Source organism: Bubalus kerabau, chromosome 3 (assembly GCF_029407905.1).
Source record: "Bubalus kerabau isolate K-KA32 ecotype Philippines breed swamp buffalo chromosome 3, PCC_UOA_SB_1v2, whole genome shotgun sequence".
Lineage (NCBI taxonomy): Eukaryota > Metazoa > Chordata > Mammalia > Artiodactyla > Bovidae > Bubalus > Bubalus kerabau.
This window is the reverse complement of record NC_073626.1, coordinates 145,235,890-145,258,215: the sequence shown is the minus strand read 5'-3', so window position 1 is coordinate 145,258,215 and position 22,326 is coordinate 145,235,890. Positions and strand designations below refer to the sequence as shown.

The 22,326-nt window shown below is 36.0% G+C and overlaps 1 protein-coding gene across 18 annotated transcripts in view; it reads right to left on the bottom strand.

The window, feature by feature from the left end:
* Window positions 1–22,326, bottom strand: part of CARF (calcium responsive transcription factor) — a 76,985-nt gene that overhangs the window by 33,492 nt on the left and 21,167 nt on the right. For 15 of the 18 annotated variants that reach the window (XR_008712083.1, XR_008712084.1, XR_008712085.1 and 12 more), the window contains 6 exons: window positions 18,825–19,014; window positions 12,327–12,447; window positions 5,925–6,068; window positions 5,098–5,331; window positions 2,831–2,993; window positions 1,800–1,863 (listed from right to left, as the gene is read on the bottom strand). Coding sequence is in view for 15 of the 18 variants with exons in the window: in XM_055573131.1 (XP_055429106.1) it covers window positions 1,800–1,863; window positions 2,831–2,993; window positions 5,098–5,331; window positions 5,925–6,068; window positions 12,327–12,447; window positions 18,825–19,014 (916 nt within the window). In the remaining 3 variants the exon portion in view is untranslated. Of the gene's footprint in view, window positions 1–1,799; window positions 1,864–2,830; window positions 2,994–5,097; window positions 5,332–5,924; window positions 6,069–12,326; window positions 12,465–18,824; window positions 19,015–22,326 lie in introns of those variants that run through there. The other 3 variants (XM_055573136.1, XM_055573143.1, XM_055573144.1) reach the window with 3 other exon arrangements.

Genomic DNA, 22,326 nt, shown 5'->3' with positions numbered 1-22,326 from the left:
CTCAGTGCTCTGTGGTGACCTAAATGGGAAGGAAATCCAAAAAACAGAAGATATGTGTATACACACAGTTGATACACTTTGCTGTACAGCACAAACTAACAGCCGTTTTAAAGCAACTGTCCTCTAATTTAAAAAAATAAAAATAAAAGTCACTTTCTCAAATGTCCCTTCCCTACTCTCTGGACTAAGTTACATATCTCTATCACTGTTCCCACACAGTTTGGCACAATTCTATCATGGTAATACTGTCAACTCTCTCTCATAGTAATACCATTACTATTCATTATAGTAATTAATTAGAATATGCTGTAGTCTTTTTATCTTCCTAAAATTTAAATTCAATGAAGCAAGAAACTTACTTTTCTATGCTCAGCATAACTGAATTAAATATACACAGAACAAAAGAATAATTCTAAACAATTTGCAAGCTAGTCTATAAGCAAAGTAATTCTTAAAGGTCAATAGCCAAAGAATAAAAAAAAATTGTATTCTACATATTATTAATTTATTTTAAAGTATTTGTTTACGTGTTAAGTTTTTAGAAGCCACTATGCTGCGAAGGCAATGGCACCCCACTCCAGTACTCTTGCCTGGAAAATTCCATGGACAGAGGAACCTGGTGGGCTGCAGTCCATGGGGTCGCTAAGAGTCAGACACGATTGAGCGACTTCACTTTCACTTTTCACTTTCATGCATTGGAGAAGGAAATGGCAACCTACTCCAGTGTTCTTGCCTGGAGACTCCCAGGGACGGGGCAGCCTGGTGGGCTGCTGTCTATGGGGTCACACAGAATCGGACACGACTGAAGCAACTTAGTAGCAGCATGCTAAGAACTTCTCACTTTCATGCATTGGAGAAGGAAATGGCAACCCACTCCAGTGTTGTTGCCTGGAGAATCCCAGGGACAGGGGAGCCTGGTGGGCTGCCGTCTATGGGGTCGCACAGAGTTGGACACGACTGAAGCGACTTAGCAGCAGCAGCATGCTAAGAACTAGGTATATTAATTTGAATAAAATATGATTCTCAGCTCCTCCTCACTAGGGGGAACGCGAACAGCCTTTCTCTCTGGGTGTATATCTCTGCCTTGCCCCTCCATCTTAACTAAACTAACCATTTCTCTGTGTACTGTCCCACTTTTTGTGCTATGTCTCTGGTAACAAACTTTGTACCTGCATTTACAAAAAAAAAAAAAAAACACAATTCCCAAATCATAATAAAAGATATATATCCATAAACAAAGAATAGCATGTTAAATGCAGAGGTAAATAAAAAAGAGTGAATATCCAAATTTACATTGGGGGATGAAGTTAAGAAAGCACCTAAGGCCAAAGAAACTGCAATTTGAGTGGTGAGAGGAGTTTGCCACTCAGAAGAGGAGAAAAGACATTTCTCGAAGACAGAACAAAAGGGCTGAAATAAGCCTGGAATATGGAGAGAACACAGGAGTAAGAAACATATGAGAAAAAGCAAACCATACAAAATGGACAATAGTTTCCTGATCAAGGTGTCTTGGAGTTATTACTATTGAAATTAGCCTAGCTTTAGAGTAAACCATGCTAATAATCATTAGCCTCAAAATTTCAATCATAAAAATAAAATCTGATATATTCATAGGAAATTGAAATAGCTAGAAATATTTTTGATAAATCCTAACATAGTTGCTCTTGCCTCTTTGGGCCATGGTTTCCTTATCCATAACTTCGATGAGACAAATTAGATGAGATAATATCTTAAATATCTTCCAGTTTTAACACTGCTTGATTTTATATCTTGAAATTGAATTATTCAAGATAACCTACCTTCTGCAAGTGTGACTGTCACAGTCTCTCTGAGAATATTCCCACTATCTGTAGTCCATTGAAGCTGAAATGGGAACACTTACTTCAGTAAAAAGAACAAAGCATTTATCTCTAAAACTATTTTAAAATAGCAATGCAACTGTCATCTCTTACCCAATCATAGTATAAATGTGTTGTGTTCTATAATTACTTTCTTCACTTGTTCACATTCTCAAAGCATAAGTATACTTAACTACTCAAATAAATTATCTTCCCAAGTTCAGATAGCAAGAATTTGACAAAGACTACTGGTACTCAAATCTGTTTTAGTTTCTGAATTTCGGATAGTGAATAACTAAGCATTTTGGATAGAAAAGAAGAGTAGCTCAAGCTTAATAAAAAATCTCAAACTATTCAGTTACTGAATCTAGAGATTAAAAACGTAGACAGCAGATATTGTTACTTGAGATTTTAATGCCAAAATCATTGTGTGTATTACAGTTAGTAGTTTCTGGGTAATTTCCAGGTAACCATTGTGTATATTACTATCAGCAGTTTCTGGGTAGTTTATACTCTCTTCAGAGTAGGTAGAAATGGCCACTTTGCTGGGGGAAACTGCAGTATCAGAGTATGAGGTAAGCTTTACATCCACAGAGGGCATAAAGAACCAACATCATCACATTCAAGTCTATATACTATTCTATTCAAACTCGCTGACATATTTAAAAAGAGGTGGAGATATACATAGTATGCACTCAATAAATATCTGTCACATAAATAAGATATACTTTTATGGAGATAAAATATGTTGATTTTTAAGTGAAGATTACTATTGTTATTATAGTCACGGCTAGAAATTCACTTAAATTTCTTTTTATGGGAGTAATAAAAAACATTTTAGTTAAATCATCACCTAAGAGTTCAGTGTTTACATTTTGGGGAAAAACACTATTTTTCCTTACATCACAGTTATTTATATGGCCTAATAGCAACCACGCATTAGCTGAGAAAGACTACTGTAATAAAATAAGAAATTACAGTTGTAATCATACCGTTGCTGGAATAATCTCTGAGTTATATATATTATCTCCATTTCTTAAGGATTTCTGTACCTCATGGATGTGATTTCTTATATCATTTACAGTTGGAAAAAAGGATAAATTATGTCTTTCAGGTACTTCATCAGGTTTGAAGAGTTCCCTTTCGACAAATTTTCTGTGGAAATATAAAATAGAATAAAAACATTATCTAGCAATCTAATAATTTAGTTCAAGTGAAAAAGGTTCTCTTTTAGCATATAATTCTGTAAAGTATGATTTACAGCTTTATAAGTAATTTATATTTTTCTACCTTTTTCAACACGTTAAGTCATAGAATTCATGCAGATTAAAAGAAAGGTAATATTTTCACTGGTTAAACACGTGCATATCTTAGAATGACCTTTGATATTTTTATGAATTTAATGAAATCACTATTTTCAGTTCAAACATAGTATGTTTTTGAATGCTTACTCTGTCAGCCACTGACCTGAACACTTTACATCTGCTGCTGCTCAGTCACTTCAGTTGTGTCCGACTCTGTGCGACCCCATAGAGGGCAGCCTACCAGGCTCCCCCATCCTTGGGATTCTCCAGGCAAGAACACTGGAGTGGGTTGCCATTCCCTTCTCCAATGCATGAAAGTGAAAAGTGAAAGTGAAGTGGCTCAGTCATATCCGACTCTTAGCGACCCCATGGACTGCAGCCTACCAGGCTCCTCCATCCATGGGATTTTTCAGGCAAGAGTACTGGAGTGGGGTGCCATTGCCTTCTCTGACTTTACATCTAGTATCTCCTTTAACCCATCCTATAATCTTGTGAGGTAAGTATAATCAACATTCCGACTTTACAGAAGAGGGAACTAAGGGCTACAGAAATCAAGTAATTTGCCCAAAGTCATACACCAGGCTAGTAACTAAGACAGACTAGGCCTATAACAAATTTACACATATAAACATATTTCATTGCTTTCAAAAGTCAGGTAATATATGCAATATGATCTGCTCAAATTTTACAAGTAGACCAAAGATAGAAATAAAAGGCAATGTTGCCACAAGATGGTATAAAAAGTAAATATATAAAAAGAAATAATACAATTAAATATACACATGCTTTGTGCATTATATTCAGTAGGCCATATTGCAGAGCTGTATCATACTTTTGTTCTTAAGATTTAGGTTTAGTAAAATAGTGGATGGCTTATCAAACTTTGGCTCTGTTCTAACAATGCCCCAATGTAAATAAACATAAAATGTCTAAGAAATCTGTTAAACAGATGTCATGTATTAATTAAGAAATAAACCTGGGAAATACTCATTCAGATCCGACTATACAGTAACCAGCAGGAATAAGGTCAGTTAAGAAGCAGAAATCATGGTGAAGAGCAAGGCTGTACACCTAGACTTTACTTCTAGCTATATTTCTTTAACCATCCCAAGTCTCCATTTCCTCATCTGAAGAATGAGGATAAACACACTAAATTTATAAAGTCATAGGAATAAATGAGCTTGTGCCTATAAAGTACTTAGCATACTATTTGGCACACACATAGTAAATGCCTCATATTTATAATAATTATTATTATTATATCCTGAGTACCAATAAAATTAGACCAGAGTACTACATGGGGCTTCCCCAGTGGCTAAACAGTAAAGAATCCACCTGCAATCCAGGAGCCACAGGAGACATGGGTTTGATCCCTGTGTCGGGAAGATACCCTGGAGGAGTGCATGGCAACCCACTCCAGTATTCTTGCCTGGAGAATCCCATGGACAGAGGAGCCTGGCAGGCTGCAATCCACAGGGTCGCAAAGAGTTGAACACAACTGAAGTGACTTAGCATGCACATACAGAGTACTACATATAAAATTTCATTAGACAAAAAATTGCTCATATTCTTTTGTTTCAATAAAATTTAACTGCACATTTCAAATGGGTTAAAACAAATATCTTGGCCAATGTTTTAAAGTCTTTTCTAAAAATTTTCTTTCTATAAAGGTATTTAGTATATAATTCAATATATATATCATTTTAAAATAGTCTAATTTGCCAAATCTGAACATAGAATATCTCAAATGAGTAATTCAAATCATTACTCATGGCTTGCAAAGCATCTGCTAAAAGTGATCAACACATAAATAATATTATTTTAATACGTTAATAAACTATATTCCCTATATATTGATAGCATATATCCTGGAATATGTCTATAATGTTAAGTGTATTATTTAAACCAGCAAACAAAAATGAAAAACATAAAAGAACAATTTGTTTCTACTGTACCTTAGCTGTTTTCTAACTGCATACACTTGTTCTATTCCCTGTGATACTAATTCTTGAATTTTATGTGCTACTTGAGGATGTAGACGTGAGGGCAATGAACAATTCTCATCTCTAATTGCAGCTTCCTCTTCTTCAAGAGAAGATATGGGAAAGGAGGAAGATGACAAAGGGAGGCAGGGAGTCTCTAATTCATGATACTGATGAGCTTGCTGCGTAGGTAACTGTACATACCACCTAATGAGAGAAAATATTTAAAACTATATTACTAGAAAAGGCAAGAATTATATACTTATGTTAATACTCATCAAGAGAAGGTATAATTTTTTTGAAAAATTATATATAATAATATCATATTAAGTGCTTCCCAAGTACTTCAGTGGTAAAGAATCCACCTGCCAACGCAGGAGATGTGGGTTTGATCCCTGGGTCAAAAATAGCCACTAGAGAAGGAACCCACTCCACTATTATTGCCTGGGAAATGCCATGAACAGAGAAGCCTGGTAGGCTATAGTAAATCAGGTTGCAAGAAAGTACTAAATATATAATAAAACATGTTTCCAAATAGGAGTTTATCATGTTGGGAAAAAACTTCCATGTGGTATACAGAATTCTTTGGTCAAAATTATCCACATGTGGTTGATAAACTCAATGGCTTATACATGGCAAATCAGTTTAATACCTAGGGAGCTACTAATACAACATCTACCTTATAGAAACCATTTCTTAATGGAATAATTGGAAAACATAATATAATTTCTCTTACAGACAGAATTCTTGTAAAAGGAACAAAGTAACTTGTAAATACAAGAACAATGTAAACGTCATACCTAAGAACACCACCAGCGTCTACCAAGTTCTTTTTTAGCAAATTAAAGGCTTTCTCCTGCTCCATTCGGATTATCTTCCTGTCAATTTTGGGGTCTGTAGGAACTCTATAGTCAGGAAATTTCTGTACTTTTTTAATGTAAATCCTTTTCATAAGAAAAACAAGAATTTGCTCCATTAAACTATAATCTCAAGATTATCTAACTTGTCAAACAGAAGTTTAATTTAAGCATTACTAAAGTTTAGAGAAAATTCGATTATCTAGAAAGCATTCAGATCATTATGTCAAAGATATGCCAAAGTCTCAGTACATAATACTTAGCAAATTAACAGTAGTCATTACTTTAGTAAAAATGTCTAAACACTACGGAACTAACATTTTTTTTTCCTGGATCTGTCTCTTCTCCATTCTCCTGCTCATGCCTAGATTACTATAATGCCCGCCTTCTGGGGCTTCTAGCTGCCATTATCTCATTTCTTACATCCACTTGATATATCAATGCCATAATAATTCTTCACATTTGTACCACTGTTGAAATCTATTTGCTCCTTAATCAAGTAAAAATGATTTAGCAGCATTCAGAGCATTCTATATGATTCTAGTTTTATTTATCCATCTTTTAATTTCTTCAAATATTATATTGCTTTTCATGTGAAGTTTATCATCTCAATGTTCCATCTCCCTCCTTCCCATGATACACAATGTTGTTGTTGGGCACAGAGTCAGTTCAGTTCAGTTCAGTCGTGTCTGACTCTTTGCGACCCATTGGAATGCAGCACGCGAGGCCTCCCTGTCCATCACCAACTCCCGGAGTTTATTCAAACTCATGTCCATTGAGTCGGTGATGCCATCCAATCATCTCATTCTCTGTTGTCCCCTTCTCTTCCTACTTTCAACCTTTCCCAGCATCAGGGTTTTTCAAATGAATCAATTCTTTGCTTCAGATACTGGAGTTTCAGCTTTACCATCAGTCCTTCCAATGAATATGTAGGACTGATTTCCTTTAGGATGGACTGGTTGGATCTCCTTGCAGTCCAAGGGACTCTCAAGTCTTCTCCAACACCACAGTTCAAAAGCATCAATTCTTCAGCACTCAGCTTTCTTTACAGTCCAACTCTCACATGCATACCTGACTACTGGAAAAACCATAGCTTTGACTAGATGAACCTTTGTTGACAAACATCTCTGCTTTTTAATATGCTATATAGGTTGGTCATAACTTTTCTTCCAAGGAGTAAGCGTCTTTTAATTTCATGGCTTAAGTCACCATCTGCAGTGATTCTGGAGCCCCCAAAAATAAAATCTCTCAGTTTCCATTGTTTCCCCATCTATTTGCAATGAAGTGATGGGATCAGTTCGTGATATTAGTTTTCTCAATGTTGAGTTTTAAGCCAGCTTTTTCACTCTCCTCTTTCACTTTCATCAAGAGTCTCTTTAGTTCATCTCCCCTTTCTGCAATAAAGGTGGTGTCATCTGCACATCTGAGGTTATTGATATTTCTCCAGGCAGTCTTCGTTCCAGGTAGTGCTTCATCCAGCCCGGCATTTCTCATGAAGTAATCCGCATGTAAGTTAAATATATACAGCCTTGACGTACTCCTTTACCGATTTGGAACCAGTCTGTTGTTCCACGTCCAGTTCTATCTGTTGCATCTTCACTTGCATACAGATTTCTCAGGAGGCAGGTCAGGTGGTCTGGTATTCCCATCTCTTCAAGAAGTTTCCACAGTTTGTTGTGATCCACACAGTCAAAGGCTTTGGCATAGTCAATAAAGCAGAAATACATGTTTTTCTGGAAATCTCACTTTTTCAATCATCCAATGATGTTGGCTATTTGACTCTGGTTCCTCTGCCTTTTCTAAATCCAGTTTGAACATCTGGAAGTTCACGGTTCATGTACCATTGAAGCCTGACTTGGAGAGTTTTGAGCATTACTTTGCTAGCGTGTGAGATGGGTGCAATTGTGCAGTAGTTTGAGTATTCTTTGGCACTGCCCTTCTTTGGGATTGGAATGAAAACTGACCTTTTCCAGTCCTGTGGCCACTGCTGAGTTTTCCAAATTTGATGGCATATTGAGTGCAACATTTTCACAGCATCATTTTTTAGGATTTGAAATAGCTCAATGGGAATTCCCTCAATTCCACTAGCTTTGTTCATAGTGATGCTTTTTAAGACACACTTGACTTCACATTCCAGAATATCTGGCTCTAGGTGAGTGATCACACCATCGTGATTTTCTGGGTCGTGAAGACCTTTTTTGTATAGTTTTCTGTGTATTCTTGCCACGTCTGCTTAGTTTCTTCTGCTTCTATTAGGTCCATACCATTTCTGTCCTTTATTGTGCACATCTTTGCATGAAAAGTTCCTTTGGTATCTCTATTTTTTTTTTAAGAGATCTCTAGTCTTTCCCATTCTATTGTTTTCCTCTATTTCTTTCCATTGATCACTGAGGAAGGCTTTCTTATCTCTCCTTGCCATTCTGTGGAACTCTACATTCAAATGGGTATATCTCTCCTTTCCTCCTTTGTCTTTCACTTCTCTTCTTTTCTCAGCAATTTGCAAGGCCTCGTCAGACAACCATTTCATCTTTTTCCATTTCTTTTTCTTGGGGATGGTCTTGATCACTGCCTCCTGTACAATGTCATGAACATCTGTCTATAGTTCTTCAGGGACTCTGTCTATCAGAGCTAATCCCTGGAATCTATTTGTCACTTCCACTGTATAATTTTAAGGGATTTGACTTAGTTCATACCTGAATGGTCTAGTGGTTTTCCCTACTTTCTTCAACTTAAGTCTGAATTTGGCAATAAGGAGTTCATGATGCACAGTCAGCTCCCGGTCTTGTTTTTGCTACTGTATAGAACTTCTCCATCTTTGACTGCAAAGAATATCATCAATCTGATTTCGGTGTTGACCATCTGATGATGTCCATGTATAGAGTCTTCTCTTCTGTTGTTGGAAGAGGCTGTTTGCTATGACCAGTGCATTCTCTTGGAAGAACTCTATTAGCCTTTGCCCTGCTTCATTCTGTACTCCAAGGCCAAATTTGCCTGTTACTCCAGGTGTTTCTTGACTTCCTACTTTTGCATTCCGGTCCCCTTTAATGAAAAGGACATCATTTTGGGGTGTTAGTTCTAGAAGGTGTTGTAAGTCTTCATAGAACGATTCACTTGAGTTTCTGTAGTATTATGGGTCGGGGCATAAACTTGGATTACTGTGATATTGAATGGCTTGCCTTAGAAACAAACAGAGATCATCTTGTCGTTTTTGAGATTGCATCCAAGAACTGCATTTTGGACTCTTTTGCTGACTATGATTGTTACTGTATTTCTTCTAAGGGATTCTTGCCCACTGTGGTAAATATATCGGTCATCTGAGTTAAATTCACCCATTTCAGTCCATTTTAGTTCTCTGATTCCTAAAATGTCAATGTTCACTCTTGCCATCTCCTGTTTGACCACTTCCAATTTGCCTTGATTCATGGTCAGTTTTCATTCCAATCCCAAAGAAAGGCAATGCCAAAGAATACTCAAACTACCACATAATTGCAATCATCTCACACGTTAGCAAATTAATGTTCAAAATTTTGTAAGCCAGGCTTCAATGGTACGTGAACCGTGAACTTCAAGATGTTTAAGCTGGATTTAGAAAATGCAGAGGAACCAGAGATCAAATTGTCAACATCCGTTGGATCATTGAAAATGTGAGAGGTCCAGAAAAACATCTATTTCTGCTTTATTGACTATGTCAAAGCCTTTGAGTGTGTGGATCAAAACAAACTGTGGAAACTTCTTGAAGGGATGGGAATACCAGACCACCTGACCTTCCCCCTGAGAAATCTGTATGCAGGTCAAGAAGCAACAGAGAGAACTGGACATGGAACAAAAGACTGGCTCCAAATCGGGAAAGGAGCATGTCAAGGCTGTATATTGTCACCCTGCTTATTTACCTTATATGCAGAGTACTTCATGAGAAATGCTGGACTGGCTAAAGCACAACCTGGAACGAAGACTGTGGGGAGAAATATCAATAACCTCAGATATGCAGATGATACCACCATTATGACAAAAAGCGAAGAAGAATTAAAGAGACTCTTGATGAGAGTGAAAAAGTTGGCTTAAAACTCAACATTCAGAAAAGTAAGATCATGGCATCTGGTCCCAGCACTTCACAGCAGATAGATGGGGAAACAGTGAGAGACTTTATTTTTTTGGACTCCAAAATCACTGCAGATGGTGACTGCAGCCATGAAATTAAAAGACGCTTGTCCCTTGGAAGAAAAGTTGTGACCAACCTAGATAGCATATTAAAAAGCAGAGACATTACTTTGCCAACAAAGATCTGTCTAGTCAAAGCTATGGTTTTTCCAGTAGTCATATATGGATGTGAGAGTTGAACTATAAAGAAAGCTGAGCACCGAAGAATTAATGCTTTTAAACTCTGGTATTCGAGAATACTGTTCAGAGTCCCCTGGACAGCAAGGAGATCCAACCAGTCCATCCTAAAGGACGTCAGTCCTGGGTGTTCATTGCAAGAACTGATGCTGAAGCTGAAACTCCAGTACTTTGGCCACCACATGCGAAGAGTTGACTCATTGGAAAAGACTCTGATGCTGGGAGGGATTGGGGGCAGGAGGAGAAGGGGACGACAGAGGATGAGATGGCTGGATGGCATCACTGACTCAATGGACATGAGTTTAGGTAAACTCCGGGAGTTGGTGATGGACAGGGAGGCCTGGTGTGCTGTGATTCATGGGGTCGCAAAGAGTCGGACACGACTGAGCAACTGAACTGAACTGATGGACCTAACATTCCAGGTTCCCATGCAATATTGCTCTTTACAGCATTAGACTTTTACTTCCATCACTAGTCACATCCACAACTGGGTGTTGTTTTTGCTTTACCTCTGTCTCTTCATTCTTTCTGGTACACAGTAGATACTCAAAAAGTACTTTTAGAATGATTGAGAATAAAATAATTTCTTCACATGTAGTGACTTTCTCCCAAGTTCGGTCTAATGTTCTAAATTGCTTAAACTTCAAAGCAATTGTTTAATGGTCATGTTTAACGGTCAGGTTTTAACACTGTCTAAAGTTAACATTATCAGATTAAAGCTTAACTGGCTTTAAAAACTATTTGAGAATGCTGAGATTGTTATATGACATGTATTGCTGAAATAAGCATTTCAAAGCTCAACTAAATTCAACATTTACATGTTACTTTTAAATTTTATCTTATGATTTAAAACACTATATATGTGTGAAACAGAATATTATTACTGAAAGACATTATAAAAATCTTTCATTGGTGTACATTCTTCATCCTCAGTCAAAGCAATGACTACTCAGTAGTCCTATTCTACCTAAAACTGACTATGTTGGTGTTATATATTGCTGCTGTGAATATAATTGGTAAAATCACTACCAAGCAACTCTCCAACTCTCCAAAAACTGCCAACATTTAAAAAGAACACAATACTTGCCCTAACAATCTAATTTTAAGGAATTTATTCCATTGATATAGAAATAGCTACAATGTTATTAGCTGCAGCTTCATAAATAATAATGAAGAATACTTCTCAGTGCTTACAGTTCATCGTCTGAGGGCTAATTAAGTAAATGATAATTCATCTAAAGTGGAACATTATATGGCTATTAAAATGGAACCATGAAACTAATATAATGTTATATGTCAATTATATTTCAATTTTTAAAATCAACTGATCAATCAATAAAAAGAAGGAATCAGCTCATTTATACACAGCCATGGCACCAGCTTTGAGACACATTGGGAATGAATTAAAAAAACCATAGAGTAAAATACCATGGTGCTACAATATAGTGAGGGAACTATAATTAATATCCTGTGATAAACTACAGTGGAAAAGAAAATGAAAACGAGTAATTACATGTATAACTGAATCACTTTGTTGTATAGCAGAAACTAACACATTATAAATCAACTATACCTAAATTTAAAATAATTTTTTAAGTGTATATAGTAGTATGTGTCTCTACAATCACACTAGTATGAAACATAATAGCTTTGAGCAAATAACCACAAGGCATTCAGAATGGAAATATATCCATGTGAGTTCATAGAAGAAAAGAAGGTATGCTACTACCCAAATTTAAGGAAAGAAAATATTAGTAATCTTTATTGAGATCTTCAACATTTATGAGGGTAAAGTGGGATATATATAGGCATATATACAGAATATCTTTGAAAAGTTACTCAAGACACTGGTAAGAGTTGTTGCCTTCAAGTGGGACATGCAGGGTAAGAGGAAACAGATTTTACTGTACAGGTTCCGGCACAGCTTAAATGTAATAAAAACATACACATGTGCATAGTAACTATTCAAACATAAGTACTTAATAAAAAATAGAAGAAAATGAAGCTTACCGGGCTGGACAAGTGGCTTTGTAGAGCTGACAAGACCTATTTTCCAGTTCACCAATTTTTTTTAACTGGAAACCTTTTCTCCTTGGCCCATACTGACACTCCATTACGACAGCTCTACTCCCTGTGGGCCAAAACCAACTATTGATATTAATTCAAGTATCCATCTGCTCTGGGTGCTAGATGAAAAACAACTTGGTAGTAGCAGTGACAAAATCTATATTTCCAGCTACATAATCTTAAGGAAAGAAAATATCAGTCTTACTGAGATATACAAACACATAAATATAAAAGTTTATTATAATATTTACAAATTGTATCAAATTATGTAAGGAAATCAGCAAATACCACATCTACTGAATGTCAACTGATATTTACATACACATAATTTTAATAATAAAATTTATTACTTTAAAAGTAGAAATTAGCAAATGCTACATTTGTTAACAAGTATGAAAGTCTTTTATATTTTTATTTGCTTTTATAATTGATTTCCTTATTTCTATTTGAGCTGTTCGAATCATGTGATTACCAACCTCTAAGATGGCCCCCAGTGATCCTGGCTCCTGGTACCCATGTCCTTGGTAATTCCATCCCCTTGGGCATGAGCTAGACTTATTAACTTAGTTCTAATGACTAGGGAGAAGTCATCAGTCAGTTCAGTCGATCAGTCGTGCTCAACTCTTTGTGACCCCATGGACTGCAGCACACCAGGCTTCCCTGTCCTTCATCAACTCCCGGAGCTTGCTCAAATTGAAATCCATCAAGTCGGTGATGCCATCCAACCATCTCATCCCCTGTCATCCCCTTCTCCTCCCGCCTTCAATCTTTCCCAGCATCAGGGTCTTTTCAAATGAGTCAGTTCTTTGCATCAGGTGGCCAAGGTATTGGAGTTTCAGCTTCAGCATCAGTTCTTCCAATGAATATGCAGGACAGACTTCCTTTAGGATGGACTGGTTGGATCTCCTTGCAGTCCAAGGGACTCTCAAGTCTTCTCCAACACCCCAGTTCAAAAGCTCAATTCTTCAGCACTCAGCTTTCTTTAGAGTCCAACTCTCACATCCATATGTGACTACTGGAAAAACCATAGCTTTGACTAGACAGACCTTTGTTGGCAAAGTAATGTCTCGGCTTTTTAATATGCTGTCTAGGTTGATCACAACTTCTCTTCCAAAGAGCAAGCGTCTTTTAATTTCATGACTGCAGTCACCATCTGCAGTAATTTTGAGCCCCCCAAAATAAAGTCTCTCACTGTTTCCATTGTTTCCCCATCTATTTGCCATGAAGTGCTGGGACCAGATGCCATGATCTTAGTTTTCTGAATGTTGAGCTTTAAGCCAGCCTTTGCACTCTCCTCTTTCACTTTCATTATAAGGCTCTTTAGCTCTTCTTCGCTTTCTGCCATAAGGGTGGTGTCATCTGCATATCTAAGGTTATTGATATTTCTCCCAACAATCTTGATTCCAGCTTGTGCTTCATCCAGTCCAACATTTCTCATTATGTACTCTGCATTTAAGTTTAATAAGCAGGGTGACAATATAACAGCCTCAACATACTCATTTCTTGATTTGGAACCAGTCTCTGTTGAATGTTCAATTCTAACTGTTGCTTCTTAACCTGCATACAGATTTCTCAGGAGACAGGTCAGGTGGTCTGGTATCCCCTCTCTTCAAGAATTTTCCACAGTTTGTTGTGATCCACACAGTCAAAGGTTTTGGCATAGTCAATAAAACAGAAGTAGATGTTTTTCTGGAACTCGCTTTTTCAATAATACAACGGATGCAATTTGATCTCTGGTTCCTTTGCCTTTTGTAAATCAAGCTTGAACATCTGGAAGTTCATGGTAAATGTACTGTTGAAGCCTGGCTTAGAGAATTTTGAGCATTACTTTGCTAGCCTGTGAGATGGGTACAACTGTGTGGTAGTTTGAGCATTCTTTGGCATTGCCTTTCTTTGGGATTGGAATGAAAACTGACCTTTTTCAGTCCTGTGGCCACTGCTGAGTTTTCCAAATTTGCTGGCATGATTAGTGCAGCATTTTCACAGCATCATCTTTTAGGATTTGAAATAACTTAACTGAAATTCCATCATACTAGCTTTGTTTGTAGTGATGCTTCCTAAGGCCCACTAGACTTCTCCTTCCAGGATGTCCGGCTCCAGGTGGGTGATCACACCATTGTGATTATCTGGGTCATGAAGATCTGTTTTGTACAGTTCTTCTGTGTATTCTTGCCACTTCTTAATATCTTCTGCTTCTGTTAGGTCCATACCATTTCTGTCCTTTATTGTGCCCATCTTTGCATGAAATGTTCCCTTTGAATCTTTAATCTTCTTGAAGAGATCTCTAGTCTTTCCCATTCTATTGTTTTCCTCTATTTCTTTGCACTGATCACTGAGGAAGGCTTTCTTATCTCTCCCTGCTATTCTTTGGAACTCTGCATTCAAATGGTGTATCTTTCCTTTTCTCCTTGCTTTTTGTTTCTCTTCTTTTCTCCAATATCTGTAAGGCCTTGTCAGACAACCATTTTGCCTTTTTGCATTTCTTTTTTTGGGGGATGGTCTTGATCACTGCCTCCTGTACAATGTCATGAACCTCCATCCATAGTTCTTCAGGGACTCTATCAGAGCTAATCCCTGGAATCTATTTGTCACTTCTACTGTATAATAGTAAGTGATTTGATTTAGGTCATACCTGAATGGTCTAGTGGTTTTCCCTACTTTCTTCAATTTAAGTCTGAATTTGGCAATAAGGAGTTCATGATCTGAGCCACAGTCAGCTCCTGGTCTTATTTTCGCTGACTGTATGGAGGTTCTTCATCTTTGGCTGCAAAGAATATAATCAATCTTATTTTGGTATTGACCATCTGGTGTGTCCATTTTTAGATTCCCTGTTGGCTCAGATGTCAAAAGTGACAGGATTTATTTTTGATATTAAGTTATAAGAAGACTATGACTTCCATCTTAAGATACTTTCTTGGTCAATTGCTCTCTCTGGGTGAAATCAGATGTCATATGGCGAGGCAGCTCTGTGAAGAGGCCCACCCAACAAGAAAGAAGCCTGCCAACAGCCACAGGGTCAGCTTGGAAGCAGATCCACCGCCAGGCAAGCCCTAAGATGACTGTGCTCCAGCCAACACCTTAATTGCATTCTTATGAGAGAAGTTGCAGCAGAACCTCCTTGCTAAGCTGCTCCTGCATTTCTGACCCACAGAAACTGTGAGACAGTAAATGTTTGTTGTTTTCACCCACCACATTTGGGGAAATTTGTTACACTGCAATATATAATACAAATAAGTAGATGTGAAAACTGTACAATTTAAGATGCTAAGTTGAATATCCTAATCTATGTAGGGTACAGCAAACCTTGCAAATATAAAGCCAAACACACCAATCATGAATAAAAATGTTGATAAAAATGATACTAACTTCTTCTAAGTAATGGTAAAAGGAAAATCAGCTTAAGAAACTATTTTATAATACATAAAACAAAGAATTAATATGCAGAATATAAAGAACCATAAATGATTTGTTAAAAATAAAAACTAACTACCAAACAGAAAAATGGGCAAAGACTATGAACAGGCAATTCAGAAAGAAAAAAAAAAAAGGTATTAAATAAACAAATAAAAAGATGCTCAAATGCACTAGTAAGCAGGGAAATGCAAATTAAAACAACAGTAAAATACTCTCACACTCCTCAAATTGACAAAAATAAAAATCTGACAATACTCTAAAACAACTGAATCTACTGATCAGTTTTAAAGTTAAAAATGCTATATAGGTACCGATAACAAGTATACAGCACACGTATGAAGTATTCTTCCAAAATACTTTAATGAAGATTAAATCTTCATTTAATCAAACTCCTAGATCTAACAGTTTATAGGAAATACAGGAGATAAAAGAACATGTTAAAAAAAACACCTAAGACGGAAGCAGCAAAATCTTGAATATGGCAAACTCTACAGAACAAACTACCCAGAGGAAAAGAGAGACATTTTTAGATGAGAAGAAACTTAACCAAATTTAATCTGTAAACTTGGTTTGTGTGTGAATGTGAACAAACCTCTGAAAAAAAAATTATGAGCTAAGTGGAAACATGCGAACATTGGACAATTGATGACATTAAGAAATTGCTGTTAATTCTTTTAAAGTGCAATAATGGAATTGTGTTGGGCTTCCCTTGTAGCTCAGTTGGTAAAGAATCTGCCTGTTGTGCAGGAGACCCGGGTTCGATCCCTGGGTTGGGAAGATCCCCTAGAGAAGGAAATGGCAACCCACTCCAGTATCCTTGCCTGGAAAATCTCATGGACAGAGGAGCCTGGAGGGCTGCAGTCCATGGGGTCACAAAGAGTCGGGCACGACTGAGTGACTAACACTTACACTTATATATATGTGTAGAATCCTTATATTTCAGATATATACTTTAGTATATATTATATACCTTAGTAATTATAGATGAAATAATATCTGGAATTTCCTGTGAAATCACCTTCCAAGAATGAAGAAGTAGATAGGGATATAAATGACACAAGACTGACCACATGCTGATACTTGTCGAAGCTGGATGATGGATACATGGAGTTATGAGATCTCATACATTATCACCTCTGCTTTGATGTCCATATGAAAATTCCCATAATATAAAGATGTTTTAAAATCTGACAATGCTAAATCATAGAACAAATGCGGGAAAGGGAAATTTTCATACATTGCTGAAAGGACTAAAAATTAATACAGGTTGTCAATCTCTCATGTATGATTTTGAAATTTAAAAAGCAGATAAAACAAAATTATTTGGAATACATTTGGCTGTAAAACCTGGTGTGAACTTCATGGGGCTATTTATAGTCTTTATTTATTCCTTTTACTGTAACTATAAAGTCTTACTGGGTTTGAGCATGTAATATTGCCTATAGAATACTTGCTGGGAGCATTCTGTAATATTATCATATTACAGTCCAAAAAATTTAGAATTCTGAAATACATCTGGAAAAAAAATTTAGAGAAGGGATTTGGACCTGAACTATCATCTTAGAGAGCAACTTGTGATAATCTTGTGAAGACAAAGTGAGCATATTTTACAACTCAGCAATTCTACTTTAATGCACACAAAACTAAAAAACTGGTTTGAATTTCTTACCCACAGAAACTGTGTTTCAAACTAATATTCTAAAAAACTACTTACACTTTTGAACAGAAAATATATACTTTGGAGGTTAGACTATAGAATTCTTTGTAATATTGAAAAGTTGGAGACAACAGAAATGATCATTAGTAGAAAAATAACTGCAGTTTGGTCACATGCTGAAAAGACCAAATTTAAGCAACAGTTTATGATTATGTAATAGCCCATATTATATGATATTAAATTATATAATAACGAAATAGAATTAACCAGAATCTGTATCAATATAGATAGGTTTTCAAAATGAGTGAGTGAAAAGTTTACTTAATAATGTCTATATTTTACTACTTACATATACTTTAAAATATTTAGAATAATAAAAAATATTATAAATACAAACATGAGTGATGAAATACAAAAATACACACCATATTCATAGAGTAGCTGCCTGAGGAGAGTTAAGAAGGGATTAGACAAGAGGGAGGGAATACATGTATACCTATGGCTGATTCATATTGATGTTTCACAGAATACAACAAAATTCTATAAAGCAATTATCCTTCAATTAAAAAAATAAATTAATTAAAACCAAAAAAAAAAGGGATTAGAACTAGGCAGGAGAATAAAACCTGTGCAGAAGGGGTTACGTTTATCTCATCTTTCTCTAAGGAGTTCTCTTTATCCTCAGAGGTCCAGGATGAGTCTACAACTCTTCCTGTAGAATTGCTCACCCCACACAGTTCTGAAACAAATAACTTATTCTTAGGTTCTTTGTGGTCTGACTAGTCCTAGGATGACACTTTGGGACTTGCTTGAAACTCTACTGCTTTAGTAAGCACTAGCACAGTGTTTGAGAATGCTGTAACACACCTGATGTTAGAATATCAGAAATCTGTATCAGAATTCCAAACTGTATACCAATCCTATACAGTATCCCCAGAGTTATAAGCTATATAAAACAAACAGTGATTTTTTCCCCCATAAGACAAATCAAGACAGAAGGAAAGAATATCTGGATTGGATGGGGGGAAAAAAATCCAACTAAAATAGCTACACATATTTAAAATAATAAAACTGCTCTATGGCTTAATTTTTATTAAATAGGTCTACCTTGAATTTAATTATTTTTTACTTCTCATTTTTCAGTATAAAGTATTATTTATTTACCCTAACATACTAAAATATAATTTTACAACATAAAATAATTGGTTGTATTTACTGTCAGTTTTCTTTTCAGTTTAATACACATTTTCACTAATTAACAGTCAGTGGTCATTTACCAAAATAAAAATGTATCACCTTAGGAAAATCACATTTTCACAATGGATCATGGCTGCTGCTGAACTCTGAAAAATAAATCTATACTAAAGTACCTGCATTGACAAATGGGATTCCATCATATGGGACATACTGGGATTTCCACATCAAGCGCGTAGCTGGCTTGGCTGGGCTTGGAGACTGGCGGGTCCCCCAAACACTCTGTGTTTGCTGCTTGTGAAATGTTAGGACGCTTTCCAATTCAGTCTCACTTACACAGTAGCCACGGTATGAATCTCCAATTTTCTGCATGTAGAAATTCAGTAACAAAATTATCAACAAATGTGCTTCATTGTACAAGAAATTTAATAAGGTGGTTGCCTACGATGAAGACTCATAATCTTGCAAAAGAGAATGTCATTTCTGCCCTCAGGTCAATGGTGTCTATTACAACCAGTAGGTCTGAGCTGAATTCAAACATCATCATCAAAAAGATATTTTGTAGTAGTTTGTTAGAGTATAATGCCAAACTCACTGCCAAAGTATCTTTATTAAAATCTTGTTTGAGAGAATTAATACTTAGTGAAAATAGCTTGAAGAACATATTGTGTATTGATTCTTCCAAATAAATTTCTACCCCCAGATCCAACCAGATCAACATAAAATTAGCCACAAAGTACTGGTTCCCTGTGGGGCTTCTTCTACTGAAATAGATTTTTTTTTAATGTATTTGTTCATTTATTTATTGGCTGCGAGGCATGTAGGATCTTAGTTTCCTGACCAGGAATCCAACCCATGCTCTCTGCAGTGGAAGCATGGAGTCTTAACCACTGGACCATCAGGGAAGTTCCTGAAATAAGATTTTGATATGATGAATGAATCTATTTGAAAACCTATGAAAATTGTGATGACTATCTCTTATAAAAAATGATGTCAAAGAATTTGCTTATTATATCAATATTCTATTAATGAAGATCTTCCTCTGAGAGAAATTCTGGCCTAGTATCAAAAATAGTTACAGTTTTCTTTTATCTTATGGAAATTAACATAATTGCTTTTACCTAACACATACAGACCTTAGTAACTAACTAGGTTTCCCCTTTTGAAATGTAGATACTTAGATTACAGATGTATGCGCATGTAAACACACACATATAATTCATTAAGATAAACATTCTTACTTTCACTTCATACTTCCATTCTTGTTTTTCTTGATTCTTCAGCTCCCATTTTAACTTCTAACGTGCTAATTTATTTTTAAGCATTTTTGTAAGCTGTCTTAAATTCTCCCTGAAACAAGGCAATGTATAAATATACCATGTAAATAAATTGATAGTATCTATCTTGTATCTCTCAACTAAGAAAAAAGCTTTCTCTATACCAATAGACTTCTCTATACCAATTGGACTTCCCTGGTGGCTCAGATGGTAAAACATCTGCCTACAATGCAGGAGACCTGGGTTCAATCCCTGGGTCAGAAAGATCTCCTGGAGAAGGAAATGGCAACCCACTCCAGTATTCTTGTCTAGAAAATCCCATTGACGGAAGAACCTGGTACTCCATGGGACTGCAAATAGTCGGACATGACTGAGCAACTTCACTTTCTTTCTTTCTTTATACCAACAGAGAATTTTTTTTAAACTGTGATCTCTTAAACTGAAATGCATTTAGATCTAGAACTGACTCCATGTAATGGCAACCCATTCCAGTACTCTTGCCTGGAAAACCCCACGGACGAAGGAGACTGGCAAGCTACAGTCCATGGGGTAGCAAAAAGTCGGACAGGACTGAGCGACTTCACTTTCATGTTTCTCCCTTATAGGGAATAAGAGCAGAAATGTGGAATAGGGATCTTGTTGATCCTAATTAGACTAAATATTTCACCTGGAAAGAATACAGTTAACAAAAGTAAGGTATGAACATACTGTTGTACGTATACTCTGAGCCATAATAAAAAGAGACAATCTAATGCCAACAATACATTATCTATAATTTGCCTTAAAAATAATGAAAATGCCTGTGCTTATGAATTTTCTTCTAGCCTAGATAGTTTTTCATCAAAATATCCCCTACAAATAAAAGTAGGGACATAAAGTCTAGCTATGACATGTTTTTACAAATAAAATAGAGCATATAATGTTGTCAGTGAAAGGAAAAATTCAGAACTACAATGTAGTCAAACCCATATCAGGAGATAAAAGTTTAATTCAGTATTGAAACTTTTCCAACTAATAAATTTTGGTCAAATCTAAAAAATGCCTATAAGAAAAACATCATTAGACTCAAAAAGTAAAAAGGACTAGGAAACAGTATTTTAAAGCAAAATGCATAAAATATTTCTTCAGTCATTAACCAAAAATGTTTTTCACTATTGATACAGCTTGAAGAAAAAAAAAGAATCCTTCACTGAGCTAATTCAGGCTGTTAAACAGTTTCAACTAATTTCTTGCAAGATATATGATGTTAGATAAGCTACACAATGTACCATGGTATAAAATGAAGTAATTTGGCCATTTAATTGCCAATGCTTTAATGTCCATAGCATTTAATAAAGTTTATGATAATGATTTTAAAAACTTTTATCAGGACTTCTTTGTTGGCACAGTGGATAAGAATCCACCTGCCAATGCAGGGGACACGGGTTCGATTCCTAGTCTGAGAAGATTCCACGTGCCATGGAACAATTAAGCCTGTGCACAACTACTGAGCCCTCGCTCTAGAGCCCACGAGCTGCAATTACTGAGGCCCCGTGTGCCGAGAGCCTATGCTCCACCAGTAAAGCCACTGCAACGAGAAGCCCGCACACAGCACTGAGGAGTGCCCCCACTTGCTGCAACTAGAAAAAACCTGCACAGAAATCAATGAAGACCCAGCACAGCCAAAAATATATAAATTTCATGGTTGATAAATCATTTTGTTTTTTTTAAAAAACAACAACAACAACAAAACCCTTCATCAAATAACAAGAATAGTAACTTTAGGAAGAAACCATTGAAAAACCATGACTAACAAAAAGGTGAGGGGAAAAAAAATCTTACTGTCTATACATACATACAAGTATGTAACTTAGAAAAGCAAAAACAGTGATAATGTCCTAACAAACGTAATACATCGTTTGACTTCATGATAAGAAATTTCCTCAAAATGTTAAAACTGACGTAATGCTTTTCCTTCTCATATTTTAAGAATGTTTAAAACAATGAAGCATTTTAATAATTAAATACTAATTATCATGTATGGTTTATATGTAGAAAACCATGATCCCTTCCCTCAAAAAGTATACAGTCTAAATGTTATGTAATAATGAATAACCCAAGATAGCAAATAATTAAGAATGGTTATGGTAATCATTTTCAAAGAATTTTAAGAGAGAAATAGGCAAAAAATAATTATTAGAATATTTCAGAAAAGATATATAGGACTTGCACTGGGATTTGAAGAATAGTAGTTAGAAAGGTAAGTAGAAGAAAAAAAATAACATTAGGAAATGGATATAAAAACAATTGAAGGGGGGCATAAAGGAAGATTCTGAAGTGCTAGTATAAAGTAAGAAGACTGGGCTAATACAAATGAAAGATAAATTGGAGAAAAGTAAGAAATAAAATAGGACAAGATTAA